Below are 19,300 nucleotides of genomic sequence, written 5' to 3'. Positions count from 1 at the left end.
TGCCACTAAATACAGCAAAGTCCTGCAGCTGAGGAATACCAACTGAGTAGATCTACATATTTTAAAAGATATTGCATGCTTTTATAAATCTAAAATCTAATAATGGATACATTTTCTTCCAGCTCATAATTTTGCAGTTGCTCAGTTCGGCTTGTATTGACTTCCAAGTACTTCACTAAAAAATAAATTCCCAGCTTTACTAAATAAAAAGCTGTTCTATTGCTGTTTTTTTTTAATCCAGCCATCACATTCAGAGGCACTGATTTAAAGGGAAAAAAACATTTTCTCAACAATGAAGTCAACCAGCCTTCTCACTGGTTGACTTTATTGTCCCTTTTAGACCTAGGAATTGGCACATGCAACAGGGGTGGAGTAAATGCATGTCTTCCTTATACTTTTCCCCCAGTAGCTTCTAAGTGTGAAGATGATAAATCCCTCCCACACAGCAATTTCCTTTCCTTTCAGCTTTTGAAGTAGTGTGAGTTATCTACAATTACAATGACCTAAAGAAAAGAAAAATAGGAACTCAGGTCTTGCTAGTCCTGGTTTATCATAATCATTACACCAACAGGTAAGCTATATGAAATAATCCACCAATGCAATTAAATTTCCCGATTCTCAATGCTGCATGCAACAAGCAAAATAACTGAAGTGCAATATCTGATGTAATATCAGAAGTGAGAATATTTCCCGCAGCTGAAGATATTTATACTCCTTCCCAAAGCATTAAAACAGAAATGTTCAACTCTCAAGAGTGCTAATACACCAGAACATTCCTGTCCTGTATGCAATTCAAAATACTGGTCATGACGAGAATTTGTAGTACATACCATATACTAGGTTCATTCCTCAGACCCTATACTACTAATCAATCTTCCATAAAAACCATACTCTCATTTGTCTGTTGGTATTTTTAGTGCTTTTTTTTTACTTGAGTGTCCTAAGATGTGATATAGTTAAAATAAGATTGTTTGATTCAGCCCAATTATCCTTTCTTTCACCTTAAAAAGACTGGGGGCACTGATGCAACAATGCAGCAGCAAGAATAGCATAGTAAAGGCCAGCATACTACTTTCATTAATATGATAGACTAAGCATAATTACAGAATTATAGTATATACAGTAAATTGGATGGAAAGTCAGAATTGTTCTCTTTGATTCTATATTTTTATGTATTAGTTGAAACGCTGCATCTAGCTTAATTTTAACCTGGGCAATTACAGTTCTAAGACGCTATCACAAAACAGAATTTGGTGGAGTGATGGCCTAGAGCAGCAGGGGTGTCAAACTTGATCACATTGTGGGCTGGATCATGATGTATCAATGGTTTTTGCCTTTGCAGAACCCAAGTGGGCATGGCCTCCAGGGCCATATCCGACCCATGGGCTGTCAGTTTGACAGGCCTGGCCTAGAGCAATTAGCATGGGTTCCAGCTGTCAAAGACACAGTTGTGTAATGTATTGCTCTTCTTGTATTATGTTTTCCAAGCATTGATTCTTTACTAGAGTTTGATTCAGATACCACATCCATCCTCTTTGAATAACAAGCATTTTAAAAAAATCTTTTGAATATATTTCGTAGAATTTGAATATTTGCACATAGATTTCCTTTATAGAAATGCTTTTTGTATACTCCATATAATCTAGGACTGGTTAACATTTCTGTCTGGATGAATATGCAAACAAATACTAGCAAAAATTCCTTAATTCACCTTTCCAGTCTGCCTCATTTATAATCCTTCTTAAACTAACCTCCAAATTTAAAGAAAACAGCAAGAGTCAGAAGAGTATTAAAATTAACTTTTATTTGGCCAATGAGTTCCATTCCTCTGAGCATCATGGATGCTTAAAATGAATTCCATTGAAACACATCATCCTCTTTGTAATACAGACTTTCCATGGCTCTCAAGTATCCCCACAAAACTCCTTAGTTATCAAGTGTCCTTTTTGTTAGAAGTTATTTCCCAACAGTTCCCAGAAAACCCATTTGCAAAATAACGTGTAGATAGCAAGGCTTTTGTTTCATTGCAGGTGAGATAGTAACTCAAGTTTGATTTCACTTTAGGTAAGGAGGCAATTGGACTCTCATTCCTCAGCAATGGTTTCCTACCCTTCCAGATCTTTGGATGACAGAAATCAATTGTACAATATATAAAGAGGACATGAGACTATGCAATTAGTTAAGAGGACCTACTATACCCCACTTATTCCCTTGGTCAGCCTAGTGATTTCCTCCACACTGGAATGGTCCGGGGTAAGAAAAGAAAAAAAACAATAAAAGCATAAGGAAAAAAAGCTGGGACAATAACCAAGAGCCTGCTGGGTCAACAGCAGCATATGTCATTTAGACAAAGTGTTATTAATGTTTAAGGATGCCTTACTCATGAAATTCCCAAGTTAGTTAGGCAATAGGACATATTATCATTTCAATGTGCTTCTACCCAGGCCGCAATACTCTAAGGAAATGTACATCACAGTTTGCAAATGAAAGAAGAGAAAAAAAGACAAGAAAAAAGACCCAGCAGTTTGCCAACTAGTCAGATCCTTCTTCATCATAGAATAAAACTAGATTTGTTTGACAGGTTAGAGGAATGGGTTAATTTCCCTGGACTCCCAACCAGTTTCAGTCTTCTGGTTAGAGTTGATTTGCTGACTTGCTTGAGTTGGCAGCCACAGCACAGTGTCTGGGGATATGCAGATTGGACTTCTGTTTACAGTTCATCTTTTTTAGCTGCAGGTTCTTCTTCCTCTTCAACATCTGGCTCTTCTTCTGCATCCTCTAGATCTTCCAGATCCTGTTTCAATTAAGAAAGGAGTGGTCAATTGGCGATGCTTGTGTCTCTAGTTTGATTCTCTAGACAATACAGAGATAGAATATTGTGAGAGCAGTTGCTATAGTCCTTACCAGTATGGTAATTCAGGATCTGCCATTATGCTCAAAATGTAACTAACTCAATAGATTTTCTGCTAAAACATGCAAGACCAGTAAAATCCCATGCATTCCAAGAAGCCACATAAAACCAAACAATGGGTAACAAAATGCTAAAAGCACATTGTCCACAAGCATTTCAATACCACAGATAGAAAGGATTTCAAGGCAATGGGGTACAGTTAGGTTTCCCACATCTTCTGTAAAGTTACAATCGTTTTAATGAATAAAAATAACAAAGGGGTAATATTTTTTATCATACATATAATTTCCCAATTTCAAAATACCTGACATCACAGTTCAGATATCAAACATAACTAAATGGTCATCCTCCAGAAATTATGTAAGGTTTTATCAATAAACAGAGGATCTCCAAACAGGTATTATAGGCAGGAAAAAAAAGGTTGGTTGTTGCATCTAAACTCAAGAATGTGATGTCAGCGTTCCAGAAAAACAAACTCCAGTAGCATTTTCTCAAAGTTCCATTTTATTTGAGCTGTCATACTGGCACATCTGGGAAAACCTGAATCTGAAAGTTCCAGGTTTTCCTCCAATAATTAAAAATTACAAAACTATCCCCTGCACCCATCATTCCATCACATGCCCTAATCACCATCCGTTCCAACTTGAGATATCCCTTCTACCACTCTCATCCAGGTGCAGAAATAACATGACCTTGACTCTAAAGAAGAATGCTATTATATCTAACGACATGCGCTCCATAAAATGCCCCCTCCCAAATTCCTAAGCTCAAGAATGTGGCAGCGTGGAAGCTTCTGGTGCTAATATGGCTTTCAAAGCTGACATATGACCCATCAGTTATAGTAAAGAAAGTAAAAACTAGATCAAAACATCTGACCCAGTCAATAAAGCCACACTATTCAAAAATAATAAACATCTTTTATATAATAATCAATAGTTAAAATTTCTGGATAATAGAAAAAGAGCCAGTCTAGTATGATGCTTAAGGCACTAGGCTAGAAGCAGGAAGTGTGTGAGTTACATTCCCACCTCAGGCATGAAGCCAGCTGGGCAACCTTAGGCCAGACACTTTCTCTCAGCCCTAGGAAGCAGGCAATGGCAAGTCACTTCTGAAATCTTACCAAGAAAACTACAAGGACTTGTCCAGGCAGTCACCAGAAGTCAACACTGACTTGAAGATGCATGCACACACACACACACACAAAACCTTGTTCACAGGATGGGTTCAAAGGATCATATTGATTATAACACTCTATTTCTTATGGGTTTTCTCAAAGAGTAACCATGACTGCTTATCTTACTTCAGCTTTCATTTGGTTTACAGACCTTGAAGGTCTGAAATGCAAAGATTGGTCATAAAGTTATTTCTTCATCTCAATTCTAACTGCTAAGTCAATAAATGGGGCAGAACAAAATGAGGAGTACCTGTCACCAAGTAGAATCTGGTACAAAATGTTAACTCAGAAAAAAGGAACAAACGTTCACATGTTTAAAGAAGAGTTCCATTGCATATACCTGAATCACAAGATTGATTCTCTACCAGAATGGAGCAGATATCATGGTCTTTTTACATGCAAAATTGTTTCTAATTTTGATCCTATCCAATCCTTTGTTTAGTCAAGCCATTCAGGAAAAAACTGGTAGTCAATACTTTTTGATCTATTCTAAACCACTGGTCATCACCATCTTGGACCTAATAACCCTATAACACTTCCAATTACTAACTTTTCTTTGGTTAATCCTGTTTTGAATTAGGTCTCGCAAAACAAAGGTCAGGAATTTTATGCCTTCAGAAATGGTATCTATCAGATTAAATAAAACTTATTTTATAAAATTATAATTTATATTTTTTTTAAAATTCATTGGATCAGTTAAGAGTAAGTTAAACTTACTCTTAAAGTATATTGCTTCAGTGATGCAACCCAAAGCTCTTTGCCACTGTTACCACCTCCTAAAGCCACCAGGTATGATCACCTGAGTTTCTTGTAGGACTGAGGTGATGCAAAGAACCTGAATTAGGCATCAGTCTTAGATCAGCCAAGGCTAGCATGGAAACTGGGTTAGTTGAAAGGAACACTACAGGCGGGATGATGATCTAAAATAAAAAGTCTGATTTTTAACTAGTTCAGTGGTTCTCCTTCAGCTATGCCAGCTGATCTTCAGAAAAGACTTTCCTCTGTTTCCTGGAGAATAAGCTAAAGTGGAAAAGTTGAATGACACTTTCTACACTCTATGGTCCACCCTCATCCCTTTCCCTAAATCCTCTGTAATCAAACACCAAATACATGAAATGGTGCTATCTATTTACCATTCCTTAGATCGCTAAGCCATTTAACTGTTGCTCACTGGAAATTAGGGTAACCATTTTGAGAAAAGCCAAGGAATAGGAATGATAAATAATTCTGTGTAACTTATGACAGTCACTATCCATTATTATTATTACTATTTTTTTTAATAAAGCACTTATAACCAAGAAAAAAAAGTAAGCTACACTGAAATGAAACATGGAGGCAGTATTTTGTTTCAACTTAGCTACAGGAATAGTGCCTCCAAATCATACAGCAATCAAAAAAGAGTTGAACTGAGTATTTCCCCTCCCCAACCCATCTGGCACTGGGCTGCAGCATGCCAGAAGTCGGGCCATGCAAACAAGTGAAGCTCTATCCACAGGATGCAGACAGCATGTGAAACTCCGATCCACGGAAAAGCTTCTCTCCACAGAACTGGTCCCTGGTTCCCAAAAGGTTGGGGGCTACTGGTGTAAAGAATTCAAAACAGTGGATAACACACCAAATCAGGAGTTTCCATATACACATAAGAATGGTAAAGAGGTTCTAATGCCTGCCATCAACAATACCTACAGATACCTACATCCCCAGCCCTAACAAGCAACTTGAAGTCACCACTATAGAACCTACTATGTAGAGGAATTCTATAGGACTGTCAGATATAATATGCCATGGGCGAGTTGCTAGATTCTCACTAGCCAAAATAATTGGAAAATCCACAGAATTTCCAATTTTGTCCTTTCATATTTACCCTTTAAATAAAGCTCAAGAGTATAGTAGCAGAGTAGCAGAACTAGTAGCGTCTCTGTCAATGAAGCAGAGTGGTTATGCATGCTAAAAGCAACAACTCTGTGATTGAAAGAGGATGTCCACACCTGCTAATGGGCTTTTGTCTGCCCACTGAAGATTCAATCTCACGACAACTATGGGCCGTTGGGCCAAGGCTGAGGGGAATGCAAACAATGTTTTTTCAGCATTTTTTTGAACATGGAAATGTTTTTATAGGCTCCTGCATTTTACATTGCCTCAGTCTACATGGAAGTGCAGGTATTCTGGACACCCTTATTGCCGTCCCAGCTCATTCTGGATATTACCAGCTTGTTTTGTTTCCAGGTTGCTATGGCACAAACATTCTCTGCTGCCACAATAAGCCCTAGCTAGATTTACAGGATAGAACTGCCATTTCCTCAGATATCTGACTTGTGTCCAGGAGCTGAATATATATCAGAGCAGAATACCATAATCCTAAAATACTTACATTCTCATCTACACCACCATCTTTTCCGCCACTTTCTAGGAATTTCTTAAAACCTTCCAATGTCCTCTCTCCATTGTAATCTACAACCTAGAAAACAAAGTTATAAGAATTATTACCCAGAGACAAATCTAGGGCCTTGGTGGATGAAGGATTCACTTCTGAATAGCCAAAAAATAAAAAAATAAGAAGAGAGGAGGTTAGAAAATTCACCTTCACCCATATGAATCAAAGAAGAGCCAGTCACTAGATTCCCAGGAATGCTGCAAGGAAAAAATAGAGCACTGTCCTCTATTATAAACTATTTTTCCTAAACATTAAGGTACACATGCACCCAAGCATACCCCAAAGCAGGCTGGGGAACCATTTCCCCCCCCCTGTCAAGTTTCAATGTACAATTGCACTCACCGTTCTATCAGGGCCAGCAGGAAAATACTTGAGGGTAGGGAAACTGTGGACCTTCACAATGTCAACTTCATTCGCTGTGGAGTCCATCTTAGCAATAATGATGTTTTCATGGTCCTTGTAAGTTTCTCCAAGTTTATCCCAAATAGGAGCTAACTGTTTGCAGTGGCCACACCAGGGAGCATCTGCGAACCAAAAGATAAATTATTTTAACAGCTGTTCAGCCTCCACAACTCTCTTCCCCTCTCTTTTTTAATTTGGCTGCTGAGAAACTTTCCTCTCATTAATCATATATAATTTCAAACAATGTAAACATGTATGTGTTCACATTGCTATCAGTAAAATACTTACAGAATTCCACAAAGACATTCTTATTTTCATCAAAAGCCACCTCTTCAAAGTTCTTTCCAACCAGAACTTTGACAGGCTGCTTGTCCCACTCATCAGAAATCTCTTGGCTCATCAAGTGGGGCTGAAATACACACACAAAAGCAACAACATGAGAGCTACTGCATGGAATGTGTCAATAGGAAATCCCCACACCCACCGCTCCAAAGTGCAAAGCAACTGACAATCCAGACTATAAAAAGGCAGGTTAATATAGATTTGTTCCTTCAAGGTCACACCCCCATCCCATGACCCAAACATATCCGAGTTCTTGCATGAAGGTTGCATAGAGTAGGTCTATGTACATTAAACCGTTACTGCCCAATCAATACGCTGAAGTTATAAAACATAAAAAGTGCATAGCACAGATGTAAAAATGGGTTTTAAAGTGACTATTCCATGAGTTGCTTGATCTTAAACTTCAATTATAACTGCCTAACTCTAGGTATATCTTTAGTTTATCTCCAGTATCTACACAAATTTAATATAGATAGAAAATATTTTTATTTTTGCCTTATATTCCAAAGATACATTTTAACCAAATAACTATCCCTGTATCTTGTCTATGCTGAAGCTGACTGCCAGAAGTCTCAATAGCACATAAAGCAAAAGATGTTTTATTTAGATGTCTTTCCCTATCATAAATTGGGCTTTATTGATTAAAAGAAAGTCTTAAACCTTTAGCTCCATTAGCAATTCCTATCATTTTGTTTCAAGCAATTAGACCTATAACATCATCATGAATCCTGTTTGATTGATGAAGAGAAGGGGGAAAATGGAAGTAAAAAGGCATGACAATGAGACCGAGCAAAGGAGGTGATTCAAGGGAAGCCCTGAATAACATGCGCTGTGTAAGAAACGTTGAACAGTAGCTAGATCTTGGTAAGAGGCTTCCCTCTCCAGATTAAAATAGACATCTTCTAAAGATTCAGGCAACGTGAGGCCAAGGCCACGTTCCTTCTGTCATGCTGAGAAAGGTAGTTCTTGGATCTGCACCACTCACTCTAAAGCAGTTCTCAAATTCGTGCAGCTCACTTTACTAGCTCTGTGGGACCATGTACACCCCGGGGACCATGCTCCACTGACTCTGCCCTTTGGATTTCCTTGCAAAAGCTTCGCATAGTGCAATGTCAAATTACTCTGCAATGTGGAACTTAAGAGTTTGTGCCATATGACAGGTCTCACTTTCCATGTGCCACTAGGATCAACTCAAATGGTTACCTGCTCCAAAGACCCCATTAAAGAAAACCAATTACCTTAACTTTGCCATCCAAGAACTTGTGGCAGAAGTCCCTGATATTCTCTGGACTCAGATCATTGGATTCCGGTTTGTACTTGGTCATTTCTTCCTCCAGAGTAATAAGGCGTATGGCAGGGCATTCCTCCTTTTTGAGGCCAAAAAACTCCAAGATCCTCTGGTTGTCACCATGATCGCTGTCGATGTAAATGAACAAGATCTTGGGGAAGGAGAGAAAACAGGACAATATATGTGTTAGACAAAAGCATTTGGGACAGAAGAACACCCTGAATTAAGATTTCCCCAAGATCTATCCCATCTCTCTTGACTCCTCTTACACTTCATATACAACTCTAAATATTATTAGTAATCTTAAACCTGGAATAAGCAACCCTGTGCCTCTAGCTGTTTTGGAGAAGAGACCCTGCAAATAGCTTGCCAATGGTTTTGCACGCTGAAAGCAGCAAAGTAGTGATGCCAGGCTGCACGTGGAAGCCAAAATGCCCAGATGATCATTAAGATATTACAACACTGTATAACAAAGCAGAATGGACTTTCTATAGAGGCAAAATTCCTGTGGAACGATTTCCTTACACAATGTCAGGCCTAGCAAGTCTATTTAAAATAGCAGTTAGCACTAAGACCAAGGTCTCCAAACTTGGCAACTTCAAGACTTGTGGACTTCAACTCCCAGAATGCTGGATGGAAAATTCTGGGAGTTGAAGTCCACAAGTCTTAAAGTTGCCACGTTTGGGGACCCCTGACTTAGACTTATATACCACTTTACAGTGCTTTACAACCCTCTCTAAGCAGTTTACAGAGTCAGCCTATTGCCCCCAACAATCTGGGTCCTCATTTTATCGACCTCGGAAGGATAGAAGGCTGAGTCAATCTTGAGCCTGGTGAAATTTGAACTGCCAAACTGCAGGCAGCCAGCAGGCAACAGAAGTAGCCTGCAGTACTGCATTCTAATCACTGTGCCACTGCGACTCTTTTAAAACACACCTTTTGTTGGCTTTCTCCAGGTACAACTGATTCTTTATAATGAACTGCATTTATTTTATTACAATGCGTTTATTCTACTATCATAAATTTTCTAGGATTTATATAGAGAAGAATCAACCTTTAAAGAGCAGAAATAAAAATGAGACTCCATAGCTTACATGCCAACTATGATTTTTTGAGGGTCAGGGGGCTCAGGGAAATCCCTCAATAACAAAATCTAGATTTTAGGAAAACCCCTGGGGTTTTTTCTTGGTTCAACACCTATATGAGCAAGATCACAATAGCAATTAGACCTATATACCGCTTTATAGTGCTTTACAGCCCTCTCTAAGCAGTTTACAGAGTCAGCATATTACCCCCAACAATTTGGTCTTATGATTTAAATTCTTGGTGATGTATAAACACATGAGAAATGGAGTCTATAATAAACTGTATGAAAGTTTGCTTAGGAGCAAGTAATTATTTAGTTACTTTTATTTACCTTTCCTCTGAAATCTTCAGCTGCTGTTTTGAAGTTATCCAGTTTACTCTGGTATTCCTCAACACTCTTAGGCAAGAATAACAGGATGTGTGTCTTAATCTCTCCGCCAAAAATTTTAGGTGCAGTCTGGAAGAGGAACAGTTGCATTATTGAAGGCAATTACATTATATGGAATCCCAAGATTAATTTTCCTGACTGTTCCACCTCCTCCCTCTAGCCTATGGGATTTACTACTATTTGTCCTGCCATAGATCCAAGCTACAGGCCAAACAAACAACATTACATATCACTCAGAACATGTAAAACTTGTGATCTATTTCTTTACCTGTTCGGTAAATTCAATCACTAAGGGTAACTGGTTTGATTTGATGAAATTCAGCAGGTTTTCTTTCGTTATTTCCCCATCAAAATTGTTACGACCTTCATCAAACTGGAAAAATATGCAAGAATTCAGTTTCCATCCAATAAATGGACAAAATACATAGTCATGCAAGAACTTAGTAAAATAATAAAGCAAGAGAGGTCTACCTATCTGTCACAGTAATACGGGAGTATGCTCTTCATGCAGAATCCGGTTTCCAAAGAGCCTCAGTATTCATTGAGATGTCTAGGCTACATAACACTTCAAACACATGTGTAATGGAAGGTGGTAGAATATAACTGCCAAAAGCTTGAGGAAAGGACAAGGGCAATATATAATAGCGTGTGCTTCCTTGATCTTTGCTCAGCCAAATTATGCAGAAAACATGAAGTGCCCAATAATTCCCTTTTCACTGGTATATTATTTTAAAACTGTAAAGACCACGTAGATATTGAAATGCTCTAGTCCAGGGATCCCCAACCTTTTCGACGCCGCTGGCCCGGTTCCGCGTCAGCTGGGCGTCGCGGCCCGGTTCCGGCGTCAGCTGGGCGCCGCCATCTTTTTTGACGAAAATCACTTCCGGTGAAGTCACGGAAGTGATTTTCCCAAAATGGCGGCGCTCAGCGCTTCTGGTGAGCTTTTTCGGTAGAAATGGCTTTCTACCCGGGAAAGCTCACCAGCGCTGGCGCCGCCATCTTTTTGACGAAAAATTGCTTTTTTACCAAAAGATGGCGGCGTCCAGCAACCAGCGGCCCGGTAAGGCTTGTTCCGCGGCCCGGTACCGGTCCGCGGACCGGCGGTTGGGGACCCCTGCTCTAGTCCTTTTAACTCATTTACAAATCCAAGGTAGCACATTTCACATTGCAAGCATGACACAAAATGCTTAATGCCCAGGGTAGAAACTCTGAGTTCTTATCTTACCACCCAAATGGATTCAAGCAGTAAGCAAAGAGAAACTTGAGCACATTAAGAAGCCAGATTCTCAATGTAATATTTCTGAAAAAGATCCGCCTTACCTCATCATTATTCCTAAAAAAAGTTTATAAGGTAATAACTGAATGCTTTAGATCTCAGCACCTTAGATGTTGCATACTCCTGTTTTAGAGAGGATGAAATTATAGGGCTTGCTTGAATTGGACAAATGTATCCAATGAACAGAACCATTAAGAGGCAGAATTGCATACTATTAAGTCTCTAAACAGAGAGCAGCTTATTCAGAGACAATGAACCCCTGCGGGGCTATTGTTAGCTACAAAGGAACAGATGTACAGCTCTAACACCAGGAAGTCTCTTATTGCAGAATAACATCCACTGCTGACCTTTTTTCGCATAACCTTTCCAAGCACTTGAGAGGGGAAGGGAAGCAAACAGGATTACAGCCTTATTGGAGGATGGATGTTCTTCCCTTCAAAGGCTGGAGGCTTCTGCTTTTATTCCCCTGACAGTCCAGGTTTCCATACCCCCATTTGATTATATGAACTCTCTTAAAAACCAGGAATGAGGAATCAAGAGATTTGATGGGCATGAATAAGCAAAGTAAGGAGGCTTTCCTCAACCTGATGTTGTCCGGATGTGTTACACTTAAATTCCCAGGGTTTAAAACCACTGGCCACCACTGTGAGCTTCAGTCCAACACACTGGAAGAGGACTAGGCTGAAGAGTGAAGCATTTTACAGAGAGTTGAACAATCAGTTACGTTGACTATAAAAATATGAACTGGGAAATATTTTGGTCCCTGGTCTCTACTGGTCCTACTGATTCCGAGAGGGAAATATTATTTTGCAACTGATCCAGGACAGAAATAAAATGCTATGTAACTGAAGAACCTACAATTATTACACTGGGACATGGCAAAAAGATTTTTAGAGCCATTATAATCAAGCATCTTCAGAAAACTCTTGCTGGAGCCTTATTAATTTCAAACCAGTTTGGCTCAAAATGGAAGAATTTGGCGGCATATAGTGAATGAATTTTTTTAAAAAATGTCAAAACAGATTATGCAAATTTTTGTCCAATATGTGCTGTGACCGGCAGGATTTTTTGCTTGTTTCTAAAGCAATGGAAAGCAGGCAGATTAATATATACTGAGCAATCAGGATTTCTTTTCCTCATAGCCACACTTACCTTCTTAAAAAGAACAACTCCATCTTTTTTGAGCTGGTATTTGGCAAATATATCACTTTTGGAAGTGATCCCGAAAGGAACGTCATCAATGGCCTCTGCTGTCAACAGAAACTCTTTGGCCACATCAGATTCTGCATCCTACATTTAAAACAAACAAAAATTTTTAAAAACCTGCATCATTATTTTGATTAGTATATATCATGATTTAGTGCATACTGTAAATGCTATCTCAAAATTACAAGTAGCCAAAAAAGTAGTAGTTAGGCACCATATTTTTCCCTATTAAGGCAAACAGGTTTACAAGAAAACAGGCAAACAGTCAAGCAGAAGTAACCACATATCTGCATATACAGATTTGACAACAAGGCCAAATTCAAAACTATTTACTGCCTAATAGCTCTGCAACTGATTAGTTTCTGTTATACTAATTTATGAATGAAAAAAATACCTTAAAGAATCCAATCACAGCAACTTCATTGGATTCCACTAGCTCTTCCACAGCAGCTACATCTGCCAGGGTAGTGGCTGCAGGTCCTGTGCGTTTCTTTAACCAATTTAGAATGTCATTTGCTTCTCTGCCAGCTAGATTAGAAGAAAAACTTACTGATCAGGCATCGTATTTTCTTTTGTCTTTTAAGACTATATAGAGAATAAAGCTTCACTCCCCCAAGGCTAACAAGGCTGAATTCTACTTGTGTGCTCCTATATCCTCACTGTAATCTTCACTTATCTTAAACCAAGCCCTAAACGCTCTAAAGCAGGGGTCCTCAACCACTGGGCCGTGGACCGGTACCGGGCCGTGGAGCACTCTGTACCGGGCCACAAAGAAAATTTTTTTTAAAAAATGGCGGCTTTCTTCGCCTTCGGTGAATGCTGCTGGGATCGGGGATCAAGGACACAAATGAGAGAAGGGGAGGGAGGAAGCAACCGAAGCCTGTCCTGCTCTCTGGCTCAGCAGCTTCAGTTCTCGCTGCTCCACCAGCCCAGGAAGAAACTGCTTCAAAGAAGCCGGGGGTGGGGGTGGCTTTTCCTGTCGCCGCAGCGCCTCCGAAGCGCCCGGTCACCCCCACCCCGCCCGCACGCGGTTCAATTCAGTGCCCCATTCTGCCTGCCAGCCTGTCTGGTTGTTTCGAGCAGCTTCGGCTGAGAATAATAACTATTCGCCTCTTTTTATCAGCCGAAGCTGCTCCGAAACGAAGGCAGGCAGGCAGGCAGGCACGGAGCACTGAATTGAAGCGCGGCGGGCGGGGTGGAGGTGACCGGGCGCTTCGGAGGAGCTGCGGCGACAGGAAAAGCCACACCCCCCGGCTTCTTTGAAGCAGTTTCTTCCTGGGCTGGTGGAGCAGCGAGAGCGACTGAGAGAGGAAAGAGGCAGACACCTGAGGGAGGGAGGGAGACACCTGAGGGATGGGGCTGAGGGAGGCAGGGCGGAGGCGCTCCCTGAACTTGGTGGTTTGCTGGCAGACGTTTTATTACCCGACTAGGTAACAACATCAGATGTTATCTAGTCAGGTAATGAAACGTCTGCAACAAACCACCAAACTCGGATTCTTCTCTCCCCCCATCCTTGAAAACGTGTTTGTGCTTGAAACTGGTCCCTGGTACAAAAAAGGTTGGGGACCACTGCTCTAAAGCACAAACAGTTAAAGTTTCTATACTAGGATACTGTAATGTAACAGATTACTGTAGTTGTGACAGAATCCTTGTTATTGAAAAAGTCCAGGCATTTAAAGTGGTATAATGCTACTTTTTAAAAAGAAAGTTAAGAATTAGGAGGCATTATTAAGAAAATACTTCATCTACTTTCCCCACTCAATAAGAACAGCACAGTAGTATCTTTATCATTTAAAAAAAGCTGGAAGACTGCACACCAGCTGTTGAGGCACGGAGTTGTCTGTCCACTAGATATTACCATTTGACGCTACGTTGTCTTGTTATGGGCATTCTACTTGAGATTGGGAATACTCTTCCTCATTAATAAGACCAAATATTTGAAAACTAGCAAGGAACATCCTTTAAAATTTAGGCCAAAATAGGAGGAAAAAGGTGTGTTAGATACATTAACCACCTTGACTTACTTGTACAAATAATAAAGATGGGATATAAAAAATAAATATCATTTTTAAAGTGCTGGAATACAGTGAAAACCATGTGCCAAGCCTGGGCCGGAATTTCTGCCCATTTTTGCAAAAAACAAAGCAAAACAAAACCCTTCCATCCCTGGTCTTTGGGGTCCTTAGTGCTCTTGGAGCTTGAGAGCACCCAGGACCTCACAGTTCAACCCTGAGCTACAAATACTCCCTTCAAACACTGGTCTGTGATAGACTTGTGATAGACTTGTCAGCTCAACCTTCACTCCTCCTCCGCCCAATGTGGCTTCTGGCCACCAAAGTGCTTCATTCTTGGTCAAGGGCCACATTTTATGTACAGTCTGACCTAAAGCCAAAATTGGGTGGAACTACTATGTCCTTATTCTTCTACACCATTTTCTGTCTATTCTCCCTTAACAATCTATTCTTACACGTCAGGAAACAAGAATCTATATGGAGAACGCAACACAAAAGGAAACTAAAACATGTTCTCCATCATTCCAGAGTGAGGAGATTTAACCAGAGGGAGGAAGATTCCATTGCAGTGCTAAGAAAACATACAATCATTAAGGGTTAACAGGCAAACAAGCCACTTGGAAAAAGTGGATGTGTTTAAGCAAAGACTGGACAGCCCCCTACTGGGAACACTTTGATTTGTATTCCTGCATTGAGGACAACTAAAGTGGACCTTTCCAAATGTCATGGTTCTGAGATTTTAGGGATCTTCCCACCAACGTATGGCTATAAAATGCATAAGACCAACACTCTTAGTGCAACCCTGCAGTCAAAATCAGGTGCATTTACACATAAATCTACAGCTAAGTTCATAAATTAGAAGCCAAATAATATTATTGGCTTTGTCTTACTAGCTTGTGGAACTGTGGTTTGTAAACAACTCACGGTGATATGCTATTTACTACAGTAACAGGAAAGATAAAGTTTTCTCAGAGAATTTGCTCATACTATACTTTCAAGTCAGACCTTACAGCCAACAATATGTTAGCTTTCATAACTAACTAGGAGCATCTCCAAATAGTAAGAAAGTGTACAATGGTGTAGAAGATAAGAAATAGTGCCTTGTTCTTCACTTCACAGAAAGAACAGCAATTATATCCAGTCTTTCTGCATTTCAGAAGCTCTCAAATCATTCACACCATTCCAATTCTAAGCTGAAAAAGCAATCTCAAAGCCCAAGGGCAAAACAAACTCATATTATTGTTCATAGTTAAAATTATGACATTACTTTTGTCATGTACTCCCTAGTGTTCTTACAACAGCTTTGAAAAATGGTGACCAAACTCCCTACAGCCTTTTCATCCCTCTACAGTTGCAATGTGTGCTGTGTATCACACCCACAGTAATGATTCACAACCATGTTAGACAAGATTTAACAAAGGGACAAGTTATTAATTTATTTACCAGGCTTGAAATACCTGTGAAAATATCAACCTAGAAATATTTTACAGGTAGTCCTCAACTTACAACAGTTTGCTTGTGACCAAAGTTACAATGACACTGAAAAAAGTGACTTATCATTTTTCATATTTACAATTGTTGTAGCATCCCCAAGGTCACATCATCAAAATTCAGATGTTTGGCAACTGATTCATAGTTATGACAGTTGGAGTGTTCTGGGGTCATGTGACTACCTTTTGCGACCTTCTGACAAGCAAAGTCAATGTGGAAGCCAGATTCACTAAACAACCATCTTCAATGATTCACTTGAAGTGACAAGTCAAAATGGGGCAAAACTCAGTTAACAAATGTATCTTAGCAACAGAAAATTTGGGCTCAATTGTGGTCATAAGTCACATCCAGGTGGCCTGTATTTTAAACATTTCTATGCTGACATTTTAAATATGGTTTGCAGTTTCTAATGATTTAATCTTGTTCAAGTCAGGGTTGGCTGAATATTGGAGCAACATGTAAGTCTTGTTAAATAATACCATATTTGCTGCCTATAAGCACCAAAATTCAAAATCTGTACTTGTTTCAGCGGCCAAATATTTTGATAGCTATTTCTTAGAGAACCTGTGACTGAAATTCTGTTTCTAGAGAACACCTATTACAAATTCAATAGCAGACCACACTGCACTATATACTAAGTGTAATACATAACATTTTAAAGCTATGCCACTATCACATTCAACAGAGTGACTTACTAATTTTCTTAAGTGTAAAGGACTATGCTTTCTTTAATTACACAAAGCCAAACAAAACATTTTAGAATTAAAAGTTTTGACAATAGTAAGCTAGGTTGTTACATAGCAAAAGTATAACAAGAGGCCCAAAACAGCTGCATAAGTATCCTGTAGCAATCTACAACAGATAGTAATTATAGATGTACTAATTATAGTGAAGAAGATGATTAATGCACAAAATACTTGACAGCTCAACATGCAAGGACAAAGGGCATAAAAGTTACCAATAGCTTGCTTTTGATGGGGCTTTCTGACCAAAGTCCGATATGAAAAAATTAAAACTAAAAGCCAATATTTTAACAGTTTCAAACTATAAGCACTGTAATCCTTCAGATTCAGTAATAAAAATGGACTTTGGAATAAACAGAATATCTACAACTTTTTTCCCCAGGGGTAAGCTCATGATACTGGAAAAAGATGCATCCTTTTCCTTCAAATCTAAAGTACAGTAGTTTTTCTGATGCAACAAATGTTTATTAGTTGTTCTCCTGTACAAAAACTAAGTTAATCTTTGGTTCTATTATCCACTGTTAGTCCTCTAAGGAAAATTACAATTCTTGAACAGCTTCATGGTGCTCTCACCTGTGTATTCTTTGGGAGCAGACTTATCTCCATTCTTGAAGAATTTGATAGTAGGATAACCTCGAACACCAAATTGTTGGGCGAGTTCGGATTCTTCTGTAGCATCTACCTTAGCCAATCTGATTTCAGAGTTTTCAGTTTTCAACGTTGCTGCTGCTTTCACATATTCAGGTGCCAGAGCTTTACAGTGACCACACCATGGTGCATCTATGGAAAAGAAAATTGAAATACTAGAAAACACAGCATCAGACGACTTTGGTGTATTTTCTACACTTTCTACTGATACCTTCTATTCCTAAGAATGCACTATCATTGCAAAACATTTCTCAAGAACTATTCTCAAATAGACAGAATTGTATCAGAAAAGCTTCACCTTTAATTTATATACTGCCCATAAACTTGTCCAGGACCGTGAATTTGCACAGTGAAAGCTCCTACAGGAAAATTACCCTTAAAAACAAGTGCCAAAAAGAGGTACATCATGCAACTTTAGAATACCACAACAGACCCTTAATATAAAATGCTTGGTACCATAGCTCTCACATTTTAAGCAATTCCTGCTAAAGTTGTGTGCCAAAATTAAAGTATTCCAGAAACCATTGACTGACAAATATTTGATAAACTAAAACTAGGCTTGTTAAACACTATGAACTTTAGTTAATAGTGATGAAAAAAAAAAGTAGGCTGCTTTATTCCCCTTTCAAAGGCAAGCAGCAGAAAGTGCAACTACTTTATGAAGGAAATTAGCGGGAGTGAGGAATTACATCATCCACATGTGAAGAGTCACGTCTCACAAAATTAAGACGTGTGCTTAGAGCAGCAAGAAAGAGCAGTTTTCTTGCAACTAAGGCAGGCATTTAAAAACAAATTGCTACCTGCCTAGATTAAACCAGAATTTGTAAGTATCTTTATAAATGGCATTCTGCTGCTGTTGTATATTTCGTTGTACTCGGGGGTGAAATTCAAAATTTTTCCCTTTACCACCTCTCTGAGGTGGTTGAATTTCACCTCCGGTTTTATTTTATTTTATTTTTTAATTCCATCAGTCAACAGCACATAAAGGTTCTGCGGGGAACACACAACTGCCACGGGCACGCCTTCCCTTAAGCGGCACACCCCTCTCTCTTTCGCTGCACTTTCCTCATACACGGTACTTCGCCCAGGCCTCGCTACCGAGTCTCTCCGGTTTGCCCACTGAACTTTTCCTCTTGCAAAGCCTGCAAAGCGCGTTCGTCACCCACAGCCACCGGGGTATTTGCAGGCTAAAGCGCTCCGCCGGCGCCTTTGGGGCAGTGAAGAGGCCACAATCAGCGCAAAGCCCCGTTTGCGGCCGAGACATTCCACCGTCGGAAGCGAAGCCGCCCCACCCCCCACAACCCCAGAAAGCCGCCGGGGCCGCTTCCAGGATGGAGAGGCTGGGTGGCCTAAGGCCGCAGAGGGCGGGGGAGGGGGGGGGCTTCGCCTCAAAGCCGCGGAAGGCTTGCCGGGGGGACCCCACTCGCGTCCCTTCTCCACTCACAGAACTCCACCAGGATATTCGGGTATTGCTCCAGCGCTTGGTCGAAGTTGGCGGACTTCAGCACCAGCACGCCTTCCTCTTCCTCGATGTCGACGGCAAGGCAGGCTTGACCCAGCCACAGCAAACACAGCGCCGGAGCGAAGAAACGCGGGAGCTTCATGGCGGCAGCAGCGAAGACGACAACAACGATGACGACGACGGGATCTCCAGGCAAAGAGACCGAGCAACAAGAAAGCACCGCGAAAGAGAACGGTCGAACCCCGCCTCCCACTTATAAACCCGCCCTGGCCCGCCAAGGCTACCGCCTATTGGTCACTTCCGGCCTCCTTCGAGTTACTTCTCATTGAATTGGCGTCGAGCCCCGGATCCGCCGTCATTTCTTGATTGGTCGCTGAGAAACCCAACGTCATCTTTCCTTCCACCCCCGAACAACCCGGAGAGTTTCCTTCGTTCCG

General features: G+C 40.2%; 1 protein-coding gene across 1 annotated transcript; it reads right to left on the bottom strand.

Annotated features, from left to right (window-relative positions):
* Positions 1-1,784: 1,784 nt before the first annotated feature.
* Positions 1,785-19,093, bottom strand: P4HB (prolyl 4-hydroxylase subunit beta). Its single transcript, XM_026667308.2, has 11 exons — positions 18,846-19,093; positions 17,327-17,533; positions 12,902-13,035; positions 12,454-12,591; positions 10,294-10,398; positions 9,969-10,094; positions 8,502-8,702; positions 7,210-7,330; positions 6,862-7,043; positions 6,457-6,543; positions 1,785-2,794 (listed from the first exon to the last, which is right to left on the bottom strand). The coding sequence occupies exons 1-11, from the start codon at positions 19,003-19,005 to the stop codon at positions 2,711-2,713; spliced, it is 1,545 nt and encodes a 514-aa protein (XP_026523093.1). The 5' UTR covers positions 19,006-19,093; the 3' UTR covers positions 1,785-2,710.
* Positions 19,094-19,300: the final 207 nt, after the last annotated feature.

Source organism: Notechis scutatus, chromosome 2 (genome assembly GCF_049901735.1).
Source record: "Notechis scutatus isolate UNSWTSFEM ecotype Mainland chromosome 2, rNotScu1.2, whole genome shotgun sequence".
Taxonomy (NCBI): Eukaryota; Metazoa; Chordata; class Lepidosauria; order Squamata; family Elapidae; genus Notechis; species Notechis scutatus.
This window is presented reverse-complemented; position numbering and strand designations above follow the sequence as displayed.